The sequence below is a fragment of the Malania oleifera genome, chromosome 11 (assembly GCF_029873635.1).
Source record: "Malania oleifera isolate guangnan ecotype guangnan chromosome 11, ASM2987363v1, whole genome shotgun sequence".
Lineage (NCBI taxonomy): Eukaryota > Viridiplantae > Streptophyta > Magnoliopsida > Santalales > Ximeniaceae > Malania > Malania oleifera.
This window is the reverse complement of record NC_080427.1, coordinates 29976994-30002995: the sequence shown is the minus strand read 5'-3', so window position 1 is coordinate 30002995 and position 26002 is coordinate 29976994. Positions and strand designations below refer to the sequence as shown.

Genomic DNA, 26002 nt, shown 5'->3' with positions numbered 1-26002 from the left:
TTCAAGATGTGATGCACAACAAAGGAAAAAAATAGATGGAAGAGTGTTATGGTGGAGGAAATGGAGTTATTGCATAAGAATTGGATGTGGGAGTTGATGAAGCTTCTAGAAGGCAAGAGGGTGATAGGATGCAAGGGGGTGATATATTTGTTGTTTGTGAATCACATGTTATTTGCTGGGGAAGACTTTGACTGAGGCTAATCAATTAGGAACCCTGTTAAGAAAAGGTTTTGATATGAAAATTTTAGGTACAACCAAGGAGAATATTGGTTTGAAGATTTGCAAGGACAGAGCAGCAAGGAGATTGAGACTATCTCAGGGTGACTTTATGGACAAAACTGCGGGGAAATTGTGGTTGTCTCAAGGTGGTTTTATGGACAATCAATATAAATTGTCTACTGTTCGATACCCAAGGACTAACAATGATGTTTAGGGTATGGTGTAATGGGGTGTTTTGGAAAGCAATAGAGTGATCCATCAGTTGTAAGATTTGTGAATGCAGACCATGCAAGGGGCTTTGATGATAGAAGGTTTATAACAAGGTATTTGTTTACTGTTGTAGGAAGACCTTTTTGTTGGAAGTCCAGGGTACAGTCTCAGGTTGCACTATTTACAATTGAGTCGGGGTTCATGGTAGAAGTCGAAGCTACCACGAACAAGTTCAAGCATTGCTTGGACTTAGTTTTTGTCTCCAGTTGCTAGAGAGGAGGCGGTTCCAACCTATACAAGTTTTTGTACCTGGTGGAGCAGCAAGTTTATGTTTTCGGTTTTCTCCTAAGGGACGTATATTCGCTAAGGTGGAAATTGTTGTAATATGTGGCTCATATATCGAGTGAAATGCATGTACAATGAGAAAACATGGTAGAAAAATAGCAGCTATGGTTTACAACAAGTTTGTAGGAGCAAACTGTCGACAATTTGGCTCAAGTTCCCAGCGCTAGTTTTCCAATTTTGAATTTTGGGACATTGGATAGGTTGAGTTTCGGTGGGAAAACCTCCAAGAGGGTTATATATACGTTGTATATGTTGTAACTTTGTATGTTCATGTCTTTGGATACAAAATAGTAAGAAAAACACTGCCGATTATTCTCGTGGATGTAGGCATTGCCGAACCATATAATTTCTTGTATTATTATTATTGCTTTTATTATAATTTGTGTGATTATTTTTCTATATATTTCACCATTGAATACTGCATTGTAAGATCAATTTACTCCGTTGTGCATTCATTTTTCACAACAAATACAAAATTGTGATAGAGGATTATTCCATCTGATGTTTATTTCATTTTCTAATCATGTGTAATTGGAGTGCTTTAAAATGACAATTTAAATGTATTGTTTTATTTATAATTTTTTAACCATAAGTTGTGTTTATGTGTGTGTGGTTTCCCATAAATGATTCTCAGTTAATGTTTGAGAGGTGGGGTCAGGCTTAGCGGTGAGGTGAAGAAGAGAGAGTTAATTACTTATGAGATAAAGGAAGAGGATGACACGTATGAGAGAGAATCCAAGACTAAATAAGAAAGCCCAAATTGAAATTTTGGAGGTGTTTTAACAAGTTACATTACTATATAACACAACAATTCAAAAGCAACCAAACGTTTAGGTAACGAAAAACCAAATTGGTGAATAAAAAAAGTAACATACACTTTTACTTTCTATAGGGACTACAGAAAATATTGAAAAACAAAAGACAAAAAAAAAAAGATAAAAAAATTGCGTTTTATGTTGTTTTGATTTCTAGAAAAAAAAAATGCTGTGAAAAATTATTCAAGGTGTCGAAAGACAATTTCTAAGAAATTAATCACAATCAATCTCTTCCAATATTAGGAGCAAATCCGTGTTTAACAGAATGTGACCCCTTAATTTACAAATATATATAGGCTTCGAGTAGCATGCTATTTTTATTATTATTATTTTTTGAAATCTCACTTACTTAACTTGCTGCTTATGGGATTTAATCCAAACAAATAAGATACTGAGGTAGTTTTAATTTTTTTTTTAAAAAAAAAGGTGAAGTGCAAAGTTTGAACTTGAATGTGCAAGTGATTTGAGTGTAAGATAGCCCCCCTCTCTCTTATGGCCTCAAAGGAAACCAACTCTCTATGGTTCACCCTCTTCATTTTGTCTAGTTGCCTCTCTCCCTTCTCGTGCAACACTTGTAGGGGACTATATGAAGCTGCTCCGTTCTCTTTCCCATCCTATGTCCATCAAGGTTGAAAATTTGAGGTGAATCTTTTGAAAGTCTTTGTTTGAACCCTTATTTTATTTTGAGTTGATATTTTTATGGTTAAATAACTAGATTCCTAAATTTTTTTCAACAAAAATTATAAAATTTTGTAGCCTTGAGTTATTTTATTACAAGCCTTAATAAAAATAAACATTAGTTACTACTTTTGTCAATATTGAAATCATATTTTTATGGCTAAACTCCTTATCTTCAATTTCTTTTCAATGTTTCTTGAAAATATGATTAAATTTTTATAGACTTGAGTTATTTCTTTTTTAAGCTCTAATTTGAGATGAGCACTAACTTTGCAATATTGATTTGGTATTTTTATGGTTAGACTCCTTATTTGAAACAAGATTCCTAAACTTTTAGAATGAATGCAGTGAAAATTTGACCTTTTATATTTATTTTTAATACTCTAATATAATGTATCAATTGATCATAATAACTTACCATCGTAATGAATAGTTGTAAAAACTTATTTTATAAAATAGAGAAGTTTAAATGCATCATGCATGATAATATGGACCTATATTTACTATATAAGTCCTAAAATCATCATTACTTTAAGAAGATTATTTGTTCGGTTCCATATGGAGCTGTTAAACCACCTGCAACAAGAGAAAGGAGAAGAAGAATATGCATTGTAAGGAGTGAGTAGCTCAACGGTAGGTGAGAATGAAGGCATGTGAAAAGTTCAAAAGCCCCAACTTATACAGATATACATTGCAGATATATAAAGGGCAAATTAGGCATTTTATTTTAGAAAAATGTAGCTATGATTCATATAGAGTTGACTATTTTTACATATAAAGAGTAAATGAATGGAAAATAGAGAATCAAAATACTTTAGCTAGGCTTTGTTAGTAGCAATAGCATAGTTGAAGGAGAAAATAGATTGAGTGGGAAGGGTTGGAATAGGCACAAATAATTGATTAAAAAAAAATTAAAAATTGGAACAAAATAACAATAAGTTCATAATTTTTTTTTATAGTGTTTGAATTACAAATGTGACAACGCCACATTAATGGTCAACATTCTTGAATTTTCTCAAGACTTTACATAGCTAATATTTTGAAACTCAAGGATGAAATTGATAAAAAAACTAAAGTAATAAATACCTTAAATTTTAGCGATTGATTTAGTTTACACATATTTTGTAACGACCTACCTATTTTACCAAAATAATTTTTTTTCCTCACATACATAAATATCATTCTTAATAATAACCCTGATACCAATATAGCAAACTCAACCTGAACCCGTGGGTGTCGGGGATGCACCGGTTATACACAGCGGACACTTAAGCAATGGAAAGCATAGATTACATTCACAACAAACAGTACCAGAGTTCCACTACAATCCATAACATTTCTGTAAATATAAATACACAATCCTCCAAAAGACCAAAAGGGAAAAAAAAAAAAAAAAAACTTAGGATCATAATCCAAAAACCATCTGACCCTGGCTCAATAACTCACCCTCCTACTAGGGTAGTATGAATTGCCTTTATTGATGCGAAGCTCGATCCGTCTATCTATTTGGATTCCCTGAAATGTTTGTAAGCTGGGGTGAGATACCTCTCGGTAAGGGAAATAAACTAATAACAGTTGTGTGGCGGTATGAGTATATTCGTACTATAATAGATAAACAGTACATAATACTTGTCTAGATAAAAACTGGTGATATAATACTGGATAAAACATACATAATCATGATCATGTTAAATCATCCTAAATTTCAATTATAATAAAATCATCTGCTATAACTGATAGTACTGAAATATTACCCAAGATGGATAGCTAACTGATGTCATGTATTACCTCCCATGATTGGGATGTGCAACCCAAAGGCGGGACCTGACAATAGCCGGTCGACCATTACCAAGTCAAATATGTCTGTAAGTACGATGGGCCCGCCCCACCCTGGTTCGGACTGCCATGGGGACGTCTACAACACTACATTGAAACCACGTCGACTATCCATCTCCCACACTCTCTACTGGCAAGTGTGGTAGAACTAGTCTGAACTGAACTGAATAGCTACAGTACCGAACCCTAAATACTGATCTAAACTAAACCATCCGGATTCTAATAACATATGGTATGTTTACATATACTAATTTAACATGAAATTAGATTGATAGCATTTTTATGAATTCTGACATATCATACATAATCATGACCTTGCGTCAAATAACATACATAATTACAATCTTGCGCCAGCTATCAATCACGATTTTGTGTCGAGCATATTATAACGTGCTGAACTGAAATTTGTACTGTTTATTATAAAATTTAAAAATATAATTTCCTGTATTATTTATGGTTTTCTTGAAAAACTGTTGTAAACATGCTTTTACTGAAAATCTGACATAACATAATATTCGTAAAATGATACTTATGCCACTCAAAATATAGTATTAAAACTGAATACCTAAGCTGAATATATTTCTAATTAAATATTTTAAAATCGTTTTCCTGTTCAACAGCAATATTCCCAAATATTTTGATATAACATACATAATTACTATAAAACAGGTTGTTTTAAAATAATAAATTTTCATAAAAATAAACTGACCTAATTTATCCCCTTACCTAACTACTGAGAAGCCCACAAATTTAACTAAATCTGCACCTGTGGTGTTCCTAGCTCAACACCCCTAAAATTCACATTTTTCCCCAACAAAACTTTAGTATTATTTCATCTACTACACCTCCTTAGTCCAGAAATACCAAATACCTAATAAAACTTAAAATAATTAATTTACCTAAATTTTGGGATGGTGCCCAAGTTGGCCCAACTAACGATCTACTCCAGCAAATATGAAGAGAATCTTCCTAGAAGTAGCGTGGCGACTTCGAATCGTTGAACCGGCGTGAAATGAGGCCGGATTTTCAGAGAGAAGGAGAGGGAGACGAAGTTAGAGAAAGAGAGAAATTATGCGTATTTCTCTCGTAGGAAATGAGTTCTGGGCCTTTTATATAAATGCCTGTCCACAAAGCCTCGTCGGCGAGCCACATCTCCTCGTCGATGAGTCCAAGAAGGAGTTTTGTTGACGAACACTTTCCCCTCATCGATGAAATTCAGGCCCTGGGAAACAGTCTCTTGGTAAGTTCTCGTCGACGAGACGTATGTCCCCATCGATGAGCCCAAGAAGCCCATCTGTCGACGAAGGGGCTGCATTCGTCGACAATACCATGTTGAATTTCCTCTTTTAAATTTCCTTTCTTTCGTCTCCTTCATTATTTAATTGATTTAATTCATCAGGTCTTTACATTCTCTCATCCTTATAAAAATTTCGTCCTCGAAATTTACTATCTATATTAAACACCATCCTTTAAAGAAAATTGATAACTTATTTTATTACTTACCCTCACTTGTGGCGGAGGAATACCATGGTTACATTCAAGGTCCTAGAAGATTACAAATACATAAACTAAAATTCTCCCAGGACCAAAATACTACCTACTGCCATAAGATTATTACATGTACTGATTAACTTGCAAAAGGAACATTACATACTTATTTGCATTTTTTCCTAATTACTGCTGAACCCCACTAAATAAATGTGGATATTTATGTCGTATCTGCTCCTCGATCTCCCATGAAACTTCCTTTATCATATGATTTCTCCACATGACTTTTACTAAAGGAATTTTCTTATTACTCAATTCCTGATCTTTCATGTCCAGAATCTGCACTAGTACCTCCTCATACGCCAAAGTATCCCTGAGCTTTAACTCACCATAACTGATCACATGGGAGGGGTCTGGGACGTATTTTCTCAACATGAAAACATGGAATACGTCGTGTATTCTGGACAAAATGGGTGGTAAGGTTAGCCTGTAGACAACTGACCTCACTCTCTCAAGGATTTCAAACAAGCCAATAAACCTAAGGCTAAGCTTACCTTTCCTTTCAAATCTCATAACTCCTTTTAATGGAGCTATTTTTAGAAACACTTGATCTTCAATATCAAATTCCAATTTCTTGCGGTGAGTATTAGTGTAACTCTTTTGTCAGTTCCGAGCTGCAATGATCCTGTCTCTGATAAGTTGAAATTTTTCATATGCCTGCTGCACTAGCTCTAGCCCTACAACTCGCGCTCAGCCATCTCATCCCAGTATAATGGGGAACGACACCTTCTTCCATACAACACTTCATAAGGTGCCATCCTGATGCTGGCCTGGTAGCTATTATTGTACGTAAACTCCCCTAGTGACATATATTGGGTCTAACTTCCCCCAAACTCTAGCACGTAAGCCCGCAGCATATCTTCAAGAATCTGGATCATTCTCTTAGTCTGCCTATCTATATGAGGATGAAAGGTCATTCTGAAGGATAACTAAGACCCTAGAGCCTCCTGCAAGCTCTTCTAAAATCGTGATGTGAAACGTAGGTCTCGATTTGATACTATAGACACTAGCACACCATAAGAATGGACTATCTCCTAAATATAAATCCCTGATAGTCTGTTCATGGAGTAGTTGATTTTAATGGGAAGAAAATGGGCGGTCTTCATTAGATGATCCACGATCATTCAAATTGCATTCTGACCATGCAATGCCGACGGCAACCCCGTAACAAAATCCATAGATATGTGACCTCACTTCCACTCCGGAATGAAAAGTGGTTGCAATAGACCTGCCAGTCTCTGGTGCTCAGCCTTGACCTGCTGGCACGTTAAGCATTGTGTTACAAACTTGGTAATCTCCCTCTTTATACCGCTATACCAGAAAAATTCTCGAAGGTCCCTATACATTTTCATGCTGCCAGGATGAATCGTGTATAGAGATCTGTGAGCCTTCTCTAAAATCGTTCTCTTGATATTGGTATCTGCAGACACACACAATCTGGTATGAAACCTTAGAGCTTTGTCATCCAAAATACTGAACTCCTCATCTTGATCATCCTGTACTCTAGCTATTATCTCTACTAATTCTCGATCCTCTTTCTGAGCAACTTTAATCATTTCCTGTAATGTAAGCTGCACCACTAAGTTAGTAATAAATGCTTAAGGATCACTCTTTACCAACTCTACACCGAGTCTCTCCAGATCCATCTGGATCGGATGCTGAACCTCTATAGTTGCAAGTGCTGGTCCCATTAATTTCCTGCTCAGAGCATCCGCTACCACATTTGCTTTCCCTAGGTGGTAACTGATAGTGTAGTTATAATCTTTAATATGTTCCAACCACCTCCTCTATCTCATGTTCAGCTCCTTTTGAGTGAAAAAGTACTTCAAACTTTTGTGATCAAAGAATATCTCACATCTCTCACCGTACAAGTAATGCCTCCAAATCTTTAACGCGTGTACCACTGCAGTTAATTCCAGATCGTGGGTAGGGTAGTTCTTTTCATACACTTTCAACTATCGGGAGGCATAAGCTACAACCCTACCATGTTGCATCAATACACAGTTGAGCTCTTTCAAAGACGCATCATTGTAAATTACATAGTCATCACCCCCCGATGGAATCGTCAGTACTGGTGCAGTGACGAGCCGTTACTTTAATTCCTGGAAGCTCTGCTTGCATTCATCATCCCATAAAAATCTAACATTCTTCTTGGTCAGTTGCGTCAAAAGGCCCTGATAGTCCTGAGAATCCTTCTATAAACCGACGGTAATATCCCGTTAGTCCTACGAACTCCTGATCTCCTGAACGTTTCTTGGCCTTTCCCAGTTTACCACTGCCTATATCTTACTAGGATCCACTAAAATTTCATTCCCTAATATGACATGCCCTAGAAACGCAACTTTTTCTAGCTAGAATTCACATTTGCTAAACTTGACATACAATTTCTTTTCTCTAAGCTTCTGCAGTACCTGTCTCAAGTGTGCCTTATGCTCCTTAAAACTCTTCGAGTATACCAGTATGTCATCAATGAAAACTACAATGAACTGGTCTAAATACTGATGAAAAAATCTATTCATCAGGTCCATGAACATAGTAGGAGTATTCGTCAATCTGAATCGCACGACCAAAAACTCATAGTGGCCATACCTGAGTTCGGAACGCTGTCTTGGAAATGTCCTCTGCTCTGACTTTCACCTGAGGGTACCCAGAGTGCAGATCAATCTTCGAATACACCTACGTACTTTGAAGCTGATCAAATAAATCGTCTATACAGGGTAAAGGATACTTGTTCTTGATTGTCACCTTATTAATTTTTCTGTAATCTATACACATCCTCATGAACCCGTTTTCTTCTTTACAAATAACACTGGAGCTCCCCATGGTGATACACTTGACCGAATAAAACCCTTATCTAGCAAGTCTTGCAACTGATCCTTTAGTTCTCCCAACTCTGTTGGAGCCATTCTGTAAGGAGCTTTAGAAATCGGTGCCATCCCTAGAAGTAAATCAATAGAGAAATCTACCTCGTGATTAGGAGGCAACCTGGGTAGCTCGTCTAGAAAGACATATGAAAACTCCTTCACCACTGGCGTATGAGTAAGCTTTAATTCATTTTCTAACATTTCCTTTACAAAGGCCACGAACCCTTGACAACCGTCCAAGAGTAGTCTCCTCGCCTGTATAGCTGATACTAACTAAGGCAGGGATTGCACTTGCAACCCCATGAACCTGAATTCTGGTCCTCCAGGAGGTCTAAATATCACTTCTTTCAAATGACAGTCTATACTGGTGTAGTTAGCTGCCAGCTAGTCCATTCCAAATATTACATCAAATCCATGCATGTCCAATACTATCAAGTCAGCTGGCAAGACTTTCCCCTGAATATCAACTGGACAACCTCTAAGCACTCTACTACACCTCACTACTGACCCTATTAGTGTAGTTACTAACAGTTCGGTGTCTAAAAACTATGTTTCTACCCCACATAGTCTAATACACCTCATAGACACGAAGGAGTGTGTGGCTCCTAAATCAAACAATACAATAAATTTAAATGAAAGCATGCTAATCATACCTGTCACCACATCATCGGCTATCTCGGCATCACCTGGCGTTAGGGCGTAAACTCTCGCCGAAGCCGTATTCCTCTATTGACCTCCACGAGGCGCCTAATAACCTCTCCGAGCAGGTCTGGGAATGGGAGCAACTCTAGTTTGAGTCTGACAGTCTCTCATCATATGCCCTGACTCCCTGCATCGGTAGCAGACGCCTCACCTGGCACGACACTCTCTTGGGTGTTTCTTTCCACAAATTTGACAGGTTGGGTATGATTGCGTACCTTGAATCCCACGATTCCCTAACTCCTGCTTTCAATCCTTATAGTAGCCACCTTTCTTCCATGAACCCCGATTGAATCCCTACTGGAAACTTGAAGGCGTGGATCTCTTTTGCTGTTTTTGTTCCTTAGCATCCATTCGCTCTCCAACTTCTGCCATAACTGCTCTATCTACCAGCTTGGCAAAGTCCTGCAGTTTCAATATTGCCACCTGCTTATATAATTCTCACCTTAGGCCTCTTTCAAACCGTCTTGCTTTCTTTGTCTCGTCCGGGATAATGTACGAGGTGAAGCGAGATAATTCAATGAATTTCACCGCGTACTGCTGCATTATCTGCTGCCCCTGCTTCAGATTTAGGAACTCCTCTATCTTGACTTCTCTGGACGAGGCCGGAAAGTATCTGTAGAACAATATTTCTATGAATCGGTCTCATGTCATCTTTATACGTACTAACCTCTGCTGTTCCAGGAGTTTCACTGCCGTTTACCATCTCTTGGCCTCTCCTATTAGTTTATACATGGCAAATAGAACTCTCTACTCCTCAGTACACTGCAGCACTGCCAACACCTTTTTAATCTCCTGCATCCAGTTCTCAGCGACTGCAGGATCAATTCCTACTAAGAAAGCCCAAGGATTCATCTTTGTAAACTTCTCAATCGTACATCCGTGGCCTGCAGATGAACCTCCTTGCTCCCTGGAGCTTCTGGCAATTTCAGCCATGACTTGCTGAGCCACGCTGTGTAATATTGTGTCTGAGTAGCCACCAACTGCACCTAAAGGCCCAACACCCTCACTGCCACTTGCATGCGCGCTACCACCTCTAGGGTCCATCCTAAAAGACAATAAACTTGGCTTTAGGACCCTACTACCATAACATATCCAACACATTTCATCTAACTAGTATATCATATCCTTAATTAATTTACTATCCCTGATCTTAATTTAATGTTCAATCCTGCAACCTAGACACCCAACCCGACAATAGTTTGCTATGACTTTCCTAAAATTGTCACCCTAGGAAAGACACATAAACCATTACGGAAGTCTTACGTCTAGACTATAAAATAAAACCTCAAATACCTTTGTCCTATACTTTGGTATTGTTTCCGTTGCATTCTAAATTCTACAAAACCTAATAACTTAGGCTTTGATACCAAACTGTAACGATCAGCCAAAAATTTCAGGGATGATAAATTTCCTGTATTATTTATGTTTTTCTTGAAAAACTATTGTAAACATGTTTTTATTGAAAATCTGACATAACATAATATTTGTAAAATGATACTCATGCCACACAATTTTATATAGTATTAAAACTGAATACCTAAGCTGAATATATTTTTGATTAAATATTTTAAAATCGTTTTCCTTTTCAATCGCAATATTCACAAATATTCTGATATAACATGCATAATTACTGTAAATATAGGTTGTTTTAAAATAATAAATTTTCATAAAAATAAACTTACTTAATTTATCCCCTTACACTACTGAGAAGCCCACAAATTTAACTAAATCTGCACCTGTGGTGTTCCCAACTCAATACCCTAAAATTCACATTTTTCCCTAACAAAACTTCAGTATTATTTCATCTACTACACCTCCTCAGTTCAGAATTACCAAATACCTAATAAAATTTAAAATAATTAACTTACCCAAATTTTGGGATGGTGTCCAAGTTGGCCAAACCAATGATCTACTTTAGCAAATATGAAGAGAATCTTCTCAGGAGTAGCGTGACGGCTTCGGATCATCGAACCAATGTGAAATGAGGCTGGATTTCTAGAGAGAAGGAGAGGGAGATGAAGTTAGAGAGAGAGAGAGAGAGAGAGAGAGAGAGAGAGAGAGAGAGAGAGAGAGAAATTCTGCATGTTTCTCTCGTAGGAAATGAGTTATGGGCCTTTTATAGAAATGCTAGTCTATGTGGCCTCATCGATGAGTCACATCTTCTCGTCGACGAGTCCAAGAAGGAGTTTCATCGATGAACACTTTCCCCTCATCGACGAAATTCAGGCCTTGGGAAACAGTCTCTCAGTAAGTTCTCATCGACAAGACCCATGTCCCCATCGACGAGCCCAATAAGCCTGTCCGTCGACGAATGCATTGCGTTCGTCGATGAGACCTACTGAATTTCCCATTTAAAATTTAGTTTCTTTCATCTCCTTTATTATTTAATTGATTTAATCCATCGGGTCTCTACATATTTTAATTTTTAAAAATTTGTTCAATTGCAAAAAATAACTTTTATTTTTCTTTTAATTTATAAAATATTTCAAAAATTTCATTGTGTACAAAAATTAGACAATGATAGTTTATTGATTTTAATCTAGGCAAATGTAGGAAAATCAAAATAAAGTAATATTTTTCTAAATTTAAAGAATTTAAAATAAAAAATAAATTACAAACATGAAATATCCTACTATGCTACACATTGTGGATCCGTAATTATTATAACTTACATTGAGAACGCGAAGAAAAGAAAATGATAGAGAAATTATTAGGTGAATAGCACGTCTTATTTTAGATAATAGATTATATTTTTAAATTTTAAATAATTATGTGCGCATTATTTTTTGGGTGTAACATGTATCTATGATAATTTTCTTAAATTATCACTATAAACAATTATTAAAATAGATTTTACATTTAAAAAATAAAAATTTGTGTTTTATGATTGCCAAACTTTATTATACTTTAAAAGGTCAAAAAAAAAAAAAAAAAACAAAAAAAACCAAGCATGAAGCATCAAGCTGGGAAGCAACAAAAGTAGGCGAAAAATAAAGAAAGAATATAAAAAATGACGGCTTTGAAAAATAGAAAAAGCTTTGGGTGAAAATGACGTCTAGGAGGAATTGGAATGCTCCCATCTCCGAACGTCACGCTTCTACTACTCCTACTACCGTCTTCTACCTCTTCTTCTCTCTCATTGTTTGTTTTTTCCTTAATGGCGGAACATCTTCTAGCTGACCGTTTAAAGAAAGAAGCTCTGCTTTCGAGGTGGGTCTGTTGAATATTTCGGAGGTAGACAGAAAATTCGTGTACTAAAATAGTTTTCTAATAGACAGGAACTTGTGCAATTCAATTAGCCAGCCAAAGTCAAAAAGGATTCGGTCATTCGATCTCCGAAGGGTTCCTGTATTAGGGTTTTCTCGCCCGGCCCTCTGAATTTCGGCTTCTGGGTATTGTTCAAATGTTGCAAATTAGTGTTTTTGATGGTGAATTTTCGTCATCAAGACCAGTGTGAACTGGGGTTTGTTTTTACTTGCAAATTTTTTTTTTTTGGGGGGGGGGGGGGTTGGTTTGGGGTTTTACCTGATTGTAGTTTGAAGAAAAGCGGGGGGTTTGGTGATTTCTCTCAGTTTCGCTTCGTAATTGTGCAAGCTTTGGAAGATTGACGTTTCTGTGCTGGCGGTGATGATGGTGCTTTATGGGTAGTAGAACAGCGAAGGTTGGCGCAGAAGATGATAGTCAACTTGCGGCCAGGATGCCGAGCTTCGTTCCGCCAATAACCGTTTCCAATTCCATGTAATTATCCTATACAGAATGACTTTTTATTTTTGCTTATGATTCCAAAACTTCAGTTGTTTTTCTTTTTTTAGAAAGTAGTCGTGCTTTAGTTTCCGATGCAAGCTCTGCTATTAAATTTTTCATATGGCATCTGTCGAAAAAGTTTTGCAATGAAATATTTATGCATATAGTGAAGAATTTTTCATGCGTTTGATGTGCTTAAGGAAAGTAACTTTGTCTTCATACTGTGGAAATACTTTTGCGCGGTTCAATGTCTTTCGTCATATTGATCATGACTGAGTGCAGTAGAAAACATCTAAATTTTTACTACAGTGTGTTGCTTAAGCCAGAGTTGAAATGATCTTATCCCAAAATCTGTGTGAAGAAGCGTGTGTTTCTGGGTGAACTCCTGTATTTGAAGATTTTTTGTAGGTTGACTGGGACCTAAATGAGTGCAGACATGAACTGAAGATGCAAACACATATTTATTGTGTTATCTAATAATTTCCAAATTTTCATTAATCAGGGATAGTTGTGTGTGTGTGTGTGTGTTTTTTTTTTAAAACATTCTCGATTTGATGAATTGACCAAAAAGGATTCATGTAGCCAACACCACCTAGTGGGGCTAAAGGCTTGTTGTTGTTGTTGTAGTTATGCCATTTTAATTTTCTGGGAGTCTGATCAGTTGATCATAGGACTAGTTTTCAGTTTCAGTTTCTGCATGATATGTGCTCCTGATCGGAATCAATAATTAATCTTGAAAATTTGGATACTGGTTCATTGAGAATTAGGACATCTAAATGGTTTAAGTATGATGCTTTCTTTATTTATCAAAGTAGTGCAGTGAGTGTCCATTATCTGTTTAAGAATATACTCTTATTTATGGCAATAATGTTCGTGCGTTGCTTACCAGATATCATTGGAGCCAATGGCAATCTTAATGATACTGAGTATATAATTACTAATTCAGATATTTTTCTTTGCTATAGAATATGAAGTACATGAAATTTTAGCTTCCTCAATTGCCCTTGTCTGTTTTGGTAGCTTATTGGTTCTAATAACTTATCAGTTTCAGTGCTATAGAAGGAAATACTACTCATACCTCTCGAATATCTGACTTTGGGGCTCTTGATCAGTCCCTTGGGGTTCGTATAGAGGATGCTGTTGACCTTAGCAGAAGTATGAATTCTTTATCTTGGTTTTATTGGAATTACAATGAATTGTTGGAATTTTGTTTTCAGTTTGATATTGGTTTCTTCAACTAGTGCAGTAGAAATTCCCCCTTTCTTTTTTTAATTAAAACTTTTTGAGGCTCTGTTTTTTTCATTGTAAGTTACAATTAGTACTTTAAGGGTATTGCTTTTGGAAATGGTTTGGCTTGTCTCATTTCTTTCAAATACTGCATGATCCACCTGTAATATCAACCTGTAATATCATTTTTGACTTCCACATTTCCCTGGGGAGATTAAATTTTTTACACTTTGGTAATTGAAACCTTAAATTAACTGTTAGCACAACTTCACGTGATTCTGGGGTCCCCATACTATTAAAAGTTACCATCCAAAAATTGTAGACAGGGGCATCCTGATTCGTTATTGCAAGATTTCTTATTGTGGTCATAGATGTGACTGAGGTTATCACCATATTTAACGCTCATTGGTTACTCATTAGTGTAATTATTTATGTTTCATTTTGTGTGTGTGTGTGTGTGTGTGTGCATGCAACTTTGATTATTCTATTTTATAAATCTGAACTCTTTGTGGTTCCCTACCAGATTCTGATTTATGGTTATTTATTTGTTTGTATCTGCTACATATTTGCCCTGTAGACCCTGTATTTAATCCGACTAAATCAACCAGCCCAGCAGTAGGACCTGACTTCCAGTTTGGTATATTTAATAAGGTGATTACTGCTCTGTTCTTCATTGTTGTATGCTTTAGATGATTAAATATCTGAATTTTATTTTACTTAGTAATGTCTCTCTCTCTTCCTACACGTGTGCGTTGTCTAGCCACCAACGTCCTCCAGCACTCCAGGATCTCAGACACTTCAACTGCAACAGGGACCGCAACAAAACCTGGTTTTTACATCCATTGCTCTTCAGGATAATCGTGCAGAGCCCATTATGGCAGATGCCAGTCCTAGAACTGATACATCAACAGATGGGGATACAGATGACAAGAATCAAAGGGTGATATTTTTTATTCCATTGTGTGTGTGTGTGTGTGTGTGTTTTTGAGAAATCCACTTTAATGATTAACATATCTCTGTAATTGAGCTTCATAGGTATATAAATGTGTGTTTTTATATATTGTTTTGAATTTGAAACTATGATTTATAGTTGCCATATAGAGGACCTGTTTGTGCGTCATCACTTTTTTTCATTTGTTAGAAAGTTTTGATGCTGGCAAATGCTAATGGCGAATTGAACTGTGCTTTCTTATGCAGTATGAAATGGGTCAATCAACTGCTCTTGTGGTCTCTGATTCCAGTGACAAATCAAAGGAAAAATCAGATCAGAAGGTACATGGTTTAGATAAAGGATGCTTAGCCCCTGTTTGGCATCACTTTTGTATAATCGCTTTTTGCTCCAATAATAAGTGCTCAATAATAGGCAGTAGTGTATGGGATTTGGTTGCGTTTACAAAAAGTATTTGAGACAAAATTTATAAATAAAAAACTATCATTTAAATTGTAAATCTTAAGTAATTTGAGACTGCTCTGGCTACTTTTAAGAGAGTGAACAGTAACCTCTTTTAAGTGGCCACTGTTCCAACCACAAAAAATAAAAGTTTTGAGAAGTAAGGTGTACTTCCAAGAAGGGGGTGAATTGGGATTTAAAAATTTTTTTACAAACTCTTTTTATGAATTCCTTTAGTTAATTTTGAATCCCAGCTATCATTCTTTTCAGCTGTCACACACAAACACGATGATCAAGAATCCTTTTAAATTTAACCAACTCAATCACACAAGTATAATTGGTGTGCAATGATCAACACTCAATCCAAGATTTAGTATTTATTAATGAATGATGATAAAGGTCAAAACTTTAATATCTTTTCAATATAACAATCCAATCAATAAGGTAAGCGTGATTTCACAATAAAATAGAAATTTCAGCAAGCTACCAAAATTCAGATTTTGATATCAAACAAGTTACTTGAGTTTAAGTATGTTAATGAACTTTGATATTTATCAACGTACTTCCTTTAATAAAGGTTTCCACAATCAATGTACTTCCTTTAATCAAGGTTTTTGCAATTCCCCATAACTATTTAATTTCCAGCAATTAAGTAAACATCCACGCAATTTATATATACAGAAAATTAAAGAGATTTAGGGAAGAGAAAGACATCGAGATTTTTATGAGGTTCGGCTATACCCGCCTACGTTCTCGCTTTAGGCAAATCACCCAAGGATTTCATCATACCACTCCCTTAACCGGGCAGAGCAAACCGTTTGTACACTCCTTCAAGTAGGATGGAGCCTTCCTCTCCTAGCTATCTTCACGCTCGGTTGTCCAACGATTTAACAATCCCGAACCGTCAAAAAGAACAAGAAAAACAAGAACAATTCTTGTGTACAAAAAGTACTCTCAAAAGAGCTGATTAGTACAAGTTAAAACCAATATACTTCAATCAAATAACAATAGAAATATGAAGGTCAAGATTTTATCACAGGGGTTCTTTCTTAGATTGAGAAACTCAGTAGAAACACAAAGAACTGTACGTTTTAATCGGCAAATTCTCACTAGAAACTTCAGTAGGAGTTTTAGCAAGAAAGCTTTTTTAAGAGTAGAAAATATTAAGCTTGAATGCTGATTGTATGTGTGTATTTAATCCTTTGATTTAACTTGTATTAATAGATGGAAAAAGTTTAATTTTCGCATGCCCCAAGTTACTTGGAATGTTTTTCAAGTTTTCGTAAAGTTTGGGAGCCAAGTAATCTATTTTGAAAACCTTTCTTCGTTGTTTAAATTTGACCGTTACGAAGTTCAGTCGATTGGACAATCGGGGTCAGTCGCCTGATCTTTTAAAATCTAGCGAAATTTCAAAGTCAGAATGGGGTCAATCGCCTGGACTCATGGGTCAGCTAACTAGGCCTATTCTGTGTTCCTAATTTATTTCAGCATAGAAAGGGCAGTCGCCTGACCAAAACAGGTCAGTCGCCTCATGCTGTCAGCTTTAACCACCCTTCAGTATTTTGGGTATAACTTTCACTAAAAACTCCAAATAAGACGATCTTGGTATTAAAAGAAAGCTAAGAAAAAAATCCTACAACTTTCATGTTGACCATTTTTGAAGATAGGAAACCATTGATAGAGAAAATTGCACATCAATGTAGATATAGAAAAAAGAAGTAAATTTGGAGAATCCCGTTTTGGTGCTTTTCATTCCAAAAATAATTAGAGCCCTTTTGAAATAACTTTTGACCTTATAAAAATAGTTTCCAAGTATTTTAAAAGGTATCTAGGTCCAAGTAATTAACCTAAGAGTTTAATGCATTCATATTGAAATCGTTTGAAATACTTACATGAGACTTCTTAAAAGACTATAACTTTTTAAGCGCTAAGTCTTCATGTATTTGCTTTGCTCTCAGTATCTTCACGTATTTGCTTTGACTTCCTTCATGTTTGACTTGACTTTAAGCTTCAATAGTCTTTAGCTTCATAAGATCTTGTAGCATTAAGTTCGAGCTTTTAAAAAACTTTGTCAAGCACTTGTTCTTGAACACTTGAGTCTTGAATCATCACTTAACCAAATATGTTAAGTTCCTTTGTTTTGTTATCAGTAAAACAAGATTCTAAGCCTTGTGAGACCAACAATCTCCCCTTTTTTAATGATGACAAACAAGGAGCAAAAATGAGTAAGCCTTAATAAGGCTCCCCCTTACAGTAAGCATCAACTTAACAATATTTGCAATATCACGATCATTTTCAATAAGTAAATCATAATTCATGATCAATTTCAATATCATGCTTATATATTTCATTTCATAGTTGAGCCAATATACATGCTTAGGTATGCAGTGTTATTTTGACATCAATCAAAAAGAGCAAAAAAATAAATAAATATCAAGGTAATGAGCAACCATAAGTAAAAGTATATATCCAGTGAAGGCACAAAACAGAACCTTTGTATTCATCATGCATAAAAAGATAGACAATAAGTTTCAAAGTAGCATAAGAAAATACAAAAGATTGTATATCAGAATTTTCAATAATTTCTAGTAATGAACATAAATCATGATATCATTACATAACAAGTCTAACTCCCCCTGAATGAAATGTATTTCATATTCAATAAATTCATAATTTCATTCTTGAAGGACAAATTATGTATCCATGTATAGTATGAGTGTAAATATCATGTAAAGCTATCATCATTATCGGTTATCATTAGCAATCATCATTATCAATTATGCTTTTAAATTTATTATGCCATGCTCATGCTCAGCTTGCTCACATTCAGATTTGCTAAATTTTCTCCCTTTTTTTATATAAACAAAAGGATAAACCTAAAGAAATATTATGCAAAAGTACTAAGGACCAAAAAAAATTCCGCATTTATATCACAATAACAAGGTCCATAAGCCAGCATATATTTCAATCAAAACATGGTCATCCATTATTCAGCATGCAACAGATATATAACATAATCCAAAATAAGCATGTGAACTAAGATGGTCAAGAGAAATAACTGAGCTAGACAACACGGAATAGCAGAGTTAAGTATTACAACCCAGATTAATGTTTGGTTTACGAAAATATTCATGCATCTGTAGTTCCATTAGATTTGTATGCTCATGCTCATGCTTGCATGCTCTAGTCATATTTCAAAGATTCATGCTCAGCATCATATGTTAGATGGTATGACGTAAATATTCACGCTCAGTTCTTATGTTTCTGCTCAACACATCTCCCCCTTTTTACATTACATCAATCAAAAGGAGAAGGTCATCAATAATCATATACCATTAGCATAAAACTGATAAAATGACTATTCATCATGCTAAAGGCGATAATCAAGAATCCCAAAATAGCGTGAGAAACATCAAACGAGCAAAAATATTAGGTGCACAGTTTAGTAATTAAATTGCTGTCAGTCAGTCGACTGAACTCGAGGTCAGTCACCTGACCTTCAGGCGCATTTAAAATTTTTCCAAACAGTAGCATGTCAGTTGACTGAGGCTTAAAGTTCAGTCACCTGGCCTCTTTTACTTTTGAATTTTTATTTGATAACTTCTTTAAACAACTTCTCTGCTATGTAACAAGCCAAGATTACTTTAGATATTCTCTCTTTTGATTTCAGATTATTCTTTTGCATATGAATACCCAAAATTCAAATGGCTTTCCAAATCTCAATACTTTCTAAGTTAAGCCTTGTGTAATCTAAGTTTTCTTGATTTGTGGCCAACAATACCATTTTTGTATTCATTTGTTTTAATATTATAGTCATTAATAAGCTCAGAAGCTCTTCTTTAAGTTTATCATACCTCATATCAATCTTCGTCAATACTCTTTAATTGACTTTGTGAACTTCCTGAATTTTTAGTAGTTGCTTCTGATATGATCATTAAGTTGAAGCTATTTACAAACTTATATTATCTTAGAAAGACTACTTAGGTATATTTTTCTTCTTGACTCAACCATATGCTGTGAATATTTCAAGAATAATTTTATTGTACCCATACTAACAAAGAGTAACATGTAAATTTATTTAATACTTAACCAGCTGAATTTCAGATTCTTACTTTGAACTTATTTCAGTGATTGATTAATCAATTAGGTCTCTTTTAATTTGATCTTCTAAATCTCAAGTATGTGTGAATAGCAATATATGTCGTGCTAATTTTAAACCTTAAGTATTTATAGCCCTTCTTTGACAATTCAACTAAGGTTATACTAACTCTTTCCTTATAGCTGATATCATTTTCTATGATATGCACTGTCAAGCTTGCATTTGATTCCTCATTTCACTCAGCTTTTCAGGGTCTTTATTATAGTAGACATATCTGTTAAGCACTATCTACTAACACAGCATACTAGATCTCTTCTTATATTAGAATAGACTGACTTTAAACTCTTATAGGCTGTTGAGGTATCAGTAGCCTATTTCATTTTAGTACAAATGAATCTTCTTTATTCCTAAATGACGAATGACTAATCTTAATATCTTTGGAGTCCTTATTTTGTAAGCTAGGCTTTTTATCTAGGTATCCATATTTTCTTGGGTCCAGATGGTTTAACAAGATGTTTCTTTTACTTTCCAAACCTGTTTAGTTTTCACACCCTTTTTCTTTAATGGATATTCATACTTTATGTGTCCCTTCTTCTTACATAGGAAGCATGTGGTGTGAGTGTAAGCATTTGAGGAGGTGCTAGCATAGTCTTTAGAGGCTTTTACAAAGTACCCCATCTAGAGGTTCTTTTTCCTTGTATTCTTAACTCTATTGAATCCTATGCCTTCTTTATCCAAAGACATTCTTTGTGATCCAATCATTTTATCAAGGTTTTCCTTTCCTCTAGTGAAATTATAGATGATTTTGGCTTGCTCCTCAATTTTACTTTTAAGATCACAGATTTCCAAGTTTTGTATGTTTTTATCCTTTTCTTGCAGCATTACTGGATCTTGAGACATTTTATTTATTTTTCTTTCTAATTTAGATATATACAGATCTTTCCCATTTTCCATAGAAGATTGGGATCTTAAATCTTCTAGTACTTTTATCACTTTTTCATTCTTACTTTCTAATCTCTTCATTTTCAAATCCATTTCTCTTTCAGCAAGATTTTTAGATTTTAACTCTTTCATTATTGCTTCATTCTTATTTTTCAATGAAGTATATGTTTAGTTACTTTAATTAGAATCTTGTGAACGTTGAATAATTCTCTTTGAAGTTTTTCATAAGATGGCATACCTTCATCATTGGAGTCATCAGATGAATCATTACAAGATTCATTGTAAGAATCGTTAAATGATTTAGATGAGGAACTTTGTTCTTCATTATCATCCCATGCCATAAGGCAAACAACTTCTTGATCACTTGATTTACTTTCAGATTCACTTGTGCTTGTGTCATCCCACGTGGTGGCTTTTATTGCCTTTTTTTCTTCTTCTTGGAGTCTTTCTTAAGTTGTTGACAATCCGGTTTTATGTGTCCAACTTTCTTGCAATTATAGTATGTGGGAGGTTCTTTCTTTGTTTCTTTCTTATTAGTTTCTATTTCATCTGATTTTGAGTCCCGGAATTTTCTAGTAAATTTATTTTTCTTTCCAAGGATTTTTGCAAGTTTCTTGGTTATGAAGGCTATATCATTTACATCCATCACTTCTTCATCTTCATCACTAGAGGTTTTACTTGAGGCTTTGAAAGTAATGGATTCCTTGGTTTTAGATTTTCCTTTAGTTCTTTCGTTTATTGCCATCTCATATGTGAGTGGAGAACCTATTAATTCATCTAGGGAGGTGTTTTACAAATTTCTTCCTTCAGTTATTGTAGTGGCCTAAGGTTCCCAAATCGGTGGAAGTCTTCTAAGAATTTTTTGGATCATTTCATAAGTTGAGTAATTCTTTCCTAAGGCATTGAGGGAGTTTATTATATGGGGCAAACCTAGTGTACATACTAGTAATAGTTTCATCTGGGTTCATCATAAAAGTCTCATACTCGCTTGTGAGCATGTCGATTCTACTATCTCTAAGATCAACTTCCTTCACAGGTTACCTCTAGTTTATCCCATATTTCTTTGGCTGATTTACATACCATAATTCTATTGAACTCATTTATGTCAAGAGCACAATATAATGCATTCATAACACTTGAATTTACTTGCAACATCTTATGGTCATTGTCGGTCATCTCTTTTTCCTTTTTAGGTATTTCTTTACTATCCACGATTTTAGTGGGGATAAGGTCACCTTGTGTGACAACTTTCCATGCTTTCCAATCCATAGTTTGTAAATAAATTCTCATTCTTTGTTTCCAAACGGTATAGTTTACACCGCATAAAATAGGTGGTCTAGATGAGAATTGACCCTCAACAAAGCGAGATACACCTAGGTGTGCCATAGGGATCTTTATGTAGCTTCTAGTTTAAGATTTACTATAACCTAAGGCTCTGATACCAATTGAGAAATAAGGTGTACTTCCAAGAGGGGGGGTGAATTGGGATTTAAAAATTTCTTTACAAACTCTTTTTATAAGTTCCTTTACTTAATTTTGAATCCCAGCTATCTTTATTTTCAGTTGTTACACACAAGCACAATGATCAAGAATCCTTTTAAATTTAACCAACTCAATCAAACAAATATAATTGGTGTAATGATCAACACTCAATCCAAGATTTAGTATATATTAATGAATGATGATTAAGGTCAAAACTTTAATATCTTTTCAATATAACAATCCAATCAATAAGGTAAGCTTGATTTCACAATAAAATAGAAATTTCAGCAAGCTACCAAAATTCAGATTTGATATCAAACAAGTTACTTGAGTTTAAGTTTGTTAATGAACTTGATATTTATCAACGTACTTCCTTTAATAAAGGTTTCCGCAATCAACGTACTTCCTTTAATCAAGGTTTCCACAATTCCCGATAACTATTTAATTTCCAGCAATTAAGTAAACATCCACACAATTTATATATACAAAAAATTAAAGAGATTTAGGGAAGAGAAAGACACCGAGATTTTTACGAGGTTTGGCTATACCCGCCTATGCCCTCGCCTTAGGCAAACCACCCAAGGATTTCACCATACCATTCTCTTAACTGGGCGGAGCAAACCGTTTGCACACTTCTTCAAGTAGGATGGAGCCCTCCTCTCCAAGCTATCTCCACGATCGGTAGTCCAATGATTTAACAATCCCGAACCGTCAAAAAGAACAAGAAAAACAAGAACAATTCTTGTGTACAAAAAACACTCTCAAAAGGGCTGATTAGTACTAGTTAAAACCAATATACTTCAATCAAATAACAATATAGAAATATGAAGCTCAAGATTTTATCACCGGGGTTCTTTCTTAGATTGAGAAACTCAGTAGAAACACAAAGAACCGTAGGCTTTAATCAGCAAATTCTTAGTCGAAACTTCAGCAAGAGTTTTAGCAAGAAAGCTTTTTTAAGAGTAGAAAATATTAAGCTTGAATGCTGATTGTATGTATTGGTGTATTTAATCCTTTGATTTAACATGTATTTATAGATGGAAAAAGTTTAATTTTCGTATTCCCCAAGTTACTTGGAGTGTTTTTCAAGTTTTCATAAAGTTTGGGGGCCAAGCAATCTATTTTGGAAACTTTTCTTCGCTGTTTAAATTTGAGCGTTACGAAGTTTAGTCGACTGGACTATCGGGGTCAGTTGCCTGATCTTTTAAAATCTAGCAAAATTTCAAAGTCAGAATGGAGTCAGTTGCTTGGACTCACGGGTCTGCCGATTGGGCCTATTATGTGTTCCCAATTTATTTCGGCATAAAAAGGTTAGTCACTTGACCAGAACAGGTCAGTTGCCTGATGCTGTTAGCTTCAACCACCCTTCAGTAGTTTGGGTATAACTTTCACTATAAAACTCCAAATAAGACGATCTTGGTATCAAAAGAAAGCTAAGAAAAAAATCCTACAACTTTCATGTTGACCATTTTTGAAGATAGGAAACCATTGATAGAGAAAATTGCACATCAATGCAGATATAGAAAAAATAAGTGAATTTGGAGAATCCTATTTTGGTGCTTTTCATTTCAAAAATAATTTGAACCCTTTTGAAATAACTTTTGACCTTATAAAAATATTTTTCAAGTATTTTAAAAGGTAGACAGGTCCAAGTAATTAACCTAAGAGTTTCATGCATCCATATTGAAATCGTTTGAAGTACTTACATGAGACTTTTTAAAAGACTATAACTTTCTAAGCGCTAAGTCTTCATGTATTTGCTTTGCTCTCAATATCTTCACGTATTTGCTTTGACTTCCTTCATGTTTGACTTGACTTTAAGCTTCAATAGTCTTTAGCTTCATAAGATCTTGTAGCATTAAGGAGCTTTTAAAAGACTTTGTCAAGTACTTGTTCTTGAACACTTGAGTCCTGAATTATCACTTAACCAAATATGTTAAGTTCTTTTGCTTTGTTATCATCAAAACAAGATTCTAAGCCTTGTGAGGCCAACAAATTTGGTTGAAATTTTGGTGAAATTGTTTTTTAAACAAATCTAACAAAAGCTGGGTATGGAGTCTTTTTGACACGTTTCATGCCCATGAGAGAACAAAATGGAGTCTTTCCTTCAATTGGATGTGTTTAGTTCTTGAAATAGTAATTTCTTTTGCAGGAGGCATGGAAATTTATTGTTAAGTGCATGAACTATGGCAAAGATTCTTGATTCTAATAAAAAGAACATGTACATGAGTTTTTAAATTCATGTTAACTATTTCAGATCTTTTCCTCCTACTTTTTATTTTATTTATTTATTTATTTTAAAAATTTATTGCTGGAATTATGGTGATAATATTTGGGTTGCATGTTCTTTTGATTGCATTTCTGGTTGAAGTTTCTAACTTTCTGCATTATTCTAATTTTTGTTTGCACGTTTCATCTTGAAAACCTTTTCTTGGATGCTTCCTGAAATTACAGCTCACTCAGTGGAGTCAGCTCTTGAAATCCATTACACTGACCAAAACAAAACACTTATTGAATGGAATAAATGTGGAAAAAATGTGACTGGTTGAACTGTTATTGCTGCACATTACTGAAAAATGACTAATTAATAAATTTTCGAATGAAATAAAATAAAATGGAACAGAATGCTGATGAGGTAAAAAATAAAATAGAGGGGACCATGAAAATTTTTTGGACGTCTGCACTTTAATTTTTCTTTTTTAGTTAAAAAAATAAACTTAGGTAAAATAGAGAAAAACCCAAAGTATCTTGGACATATTGGAATATGGATGTGGTATGTGCAATTTGTATACACTATCATGCATAAACTTTACTGTTGCAGTCTTTAGTAATGCTTTACCATTGCAGTCAGTTTATCTATTTCAGTTCTTATATTTTTGTTCACAGCCAAACATTACTCATTCCCTGAGTGTTTAGAATCAGTAATTGCTTTCTGAGATAACCAAACTACACTTTTATCCTCCAGCAGCTACAATTATCAGCACTTATTGTCATTACCTTTTCAATTCAATACTTCTTCAAATTCAGTGCTTATTAATAAATGAACCAATGAAGCTTTAATATCTCAGCTGAGTGGCACACTTGTCTACCAAATTTTCATTTTTATTTGCCATGATGTTACAGACACTACGGAGGCTTGCTCAAAATCGCGAAGCTGCCAGAAAAAGCCGATTGAGAAAAAAAGTAGGTTCTTTTGTGAGTTGCTTATTATTTTTCAGCATTGTTTTAACTATAACATTGCACAAGCTGCATGTGTAATTGATTGGCGATATATCAATTGATATCTATGGTGTATCGGATGCTTGTCATTAGCAGAAGATGTGTTGGACATTTATTGACACAAACTGAGTGTCTAATCCTGTCCAACATGTTTTTGGGTAATATTCAAAATAAGCACCTTGATATTTTTCTCCACTATTTTACCATTTGTGGTTCTTTCTTGCGCACATCGGCGATATAATAGACTCTCTGTTTCACACATTTGCATGAATAGCCTTGTTTCCTTTTCAAGATCTTGGGAAGGTTGTGTCTTGGACACAGTGTGTTGGAACACACTTCTTGTTTTTGTATCACAGGTCATAGTTACATGTCGTTAGCATCATATTCTTAAAATTTTGTGGTTTAAAAAATCATTCTTATTAGTTGTTTCATTTAAAATGTGAACATAGTATTGCCATCATTGGTAGAATACCTTGTTGCTAATTTGCGTCAATCTTTTCTTTTAGGCATATGTACAACAGCTGGAGAGCAGTAGGCTGAAGTTGACCCAACTTGAGCAAGAGCTGCAGCGAGCCCGCCAGCAGGTTGTTTTATCCATACCTTTAATATTTCTTTATCGAAATATCTCTTTGGTTTTCAATAATTTTTCTTTATGCAGTTGGATAGGTTTATGTAGCACGTG

The 26002-nt window shown here is 35.0% G+C and overlaps 1 protein-coding gene across 11 annotated transcripts in view; it reads left to right on the top strand.

Annotated features, from left to right (window-relative positions):
* The first annotated feature begins 12264 nt into the window (after positions 1–12264).
* The window catches only part of LOC131143492 (transcription factor TGAL1-like), a 51280-nt gene continuing 37542 nt past the window's right edge, over positions 12265–26002 (top strand). Inside the window, exons 1-9 of one of the 11 annotated variants that reach the window (XM_058091841.1) lie at positions 12265–12427; positions 12496–12609; positions 12790–12955; positions 14013–14116; positions 14766–14839; positions 14949–15128; positions 15386–15460; positions 25225–25284; positions 25827–25904. In XM_058091841.1, the coding sequence (XP_057947824.1) occupies positions 12858–12955; positions 14013–14116; positions 14766–14839; positions 14949–15128; positions 15386–15460; positions 25225–25284; positions 25827–25904 (669 nt within the window). In that variant the 5' untranslated portion in view covers positions 12265–12427; positions 12496–12609; positions 12790–12857. Of the gene's footprint in view, positions 12956–14006; positions 14117–14765; positions 14840–14948; positions 15129–15385; positions 15461–25224; positions 25285–25826; positions 25905–26002 lie in introns of all 11 variants that reach the window. The other 10 variants (XM_058091838.1, XM_058091837.1, XM_058091832.1 and 7 more) reach the window with 10 other exon arrangements.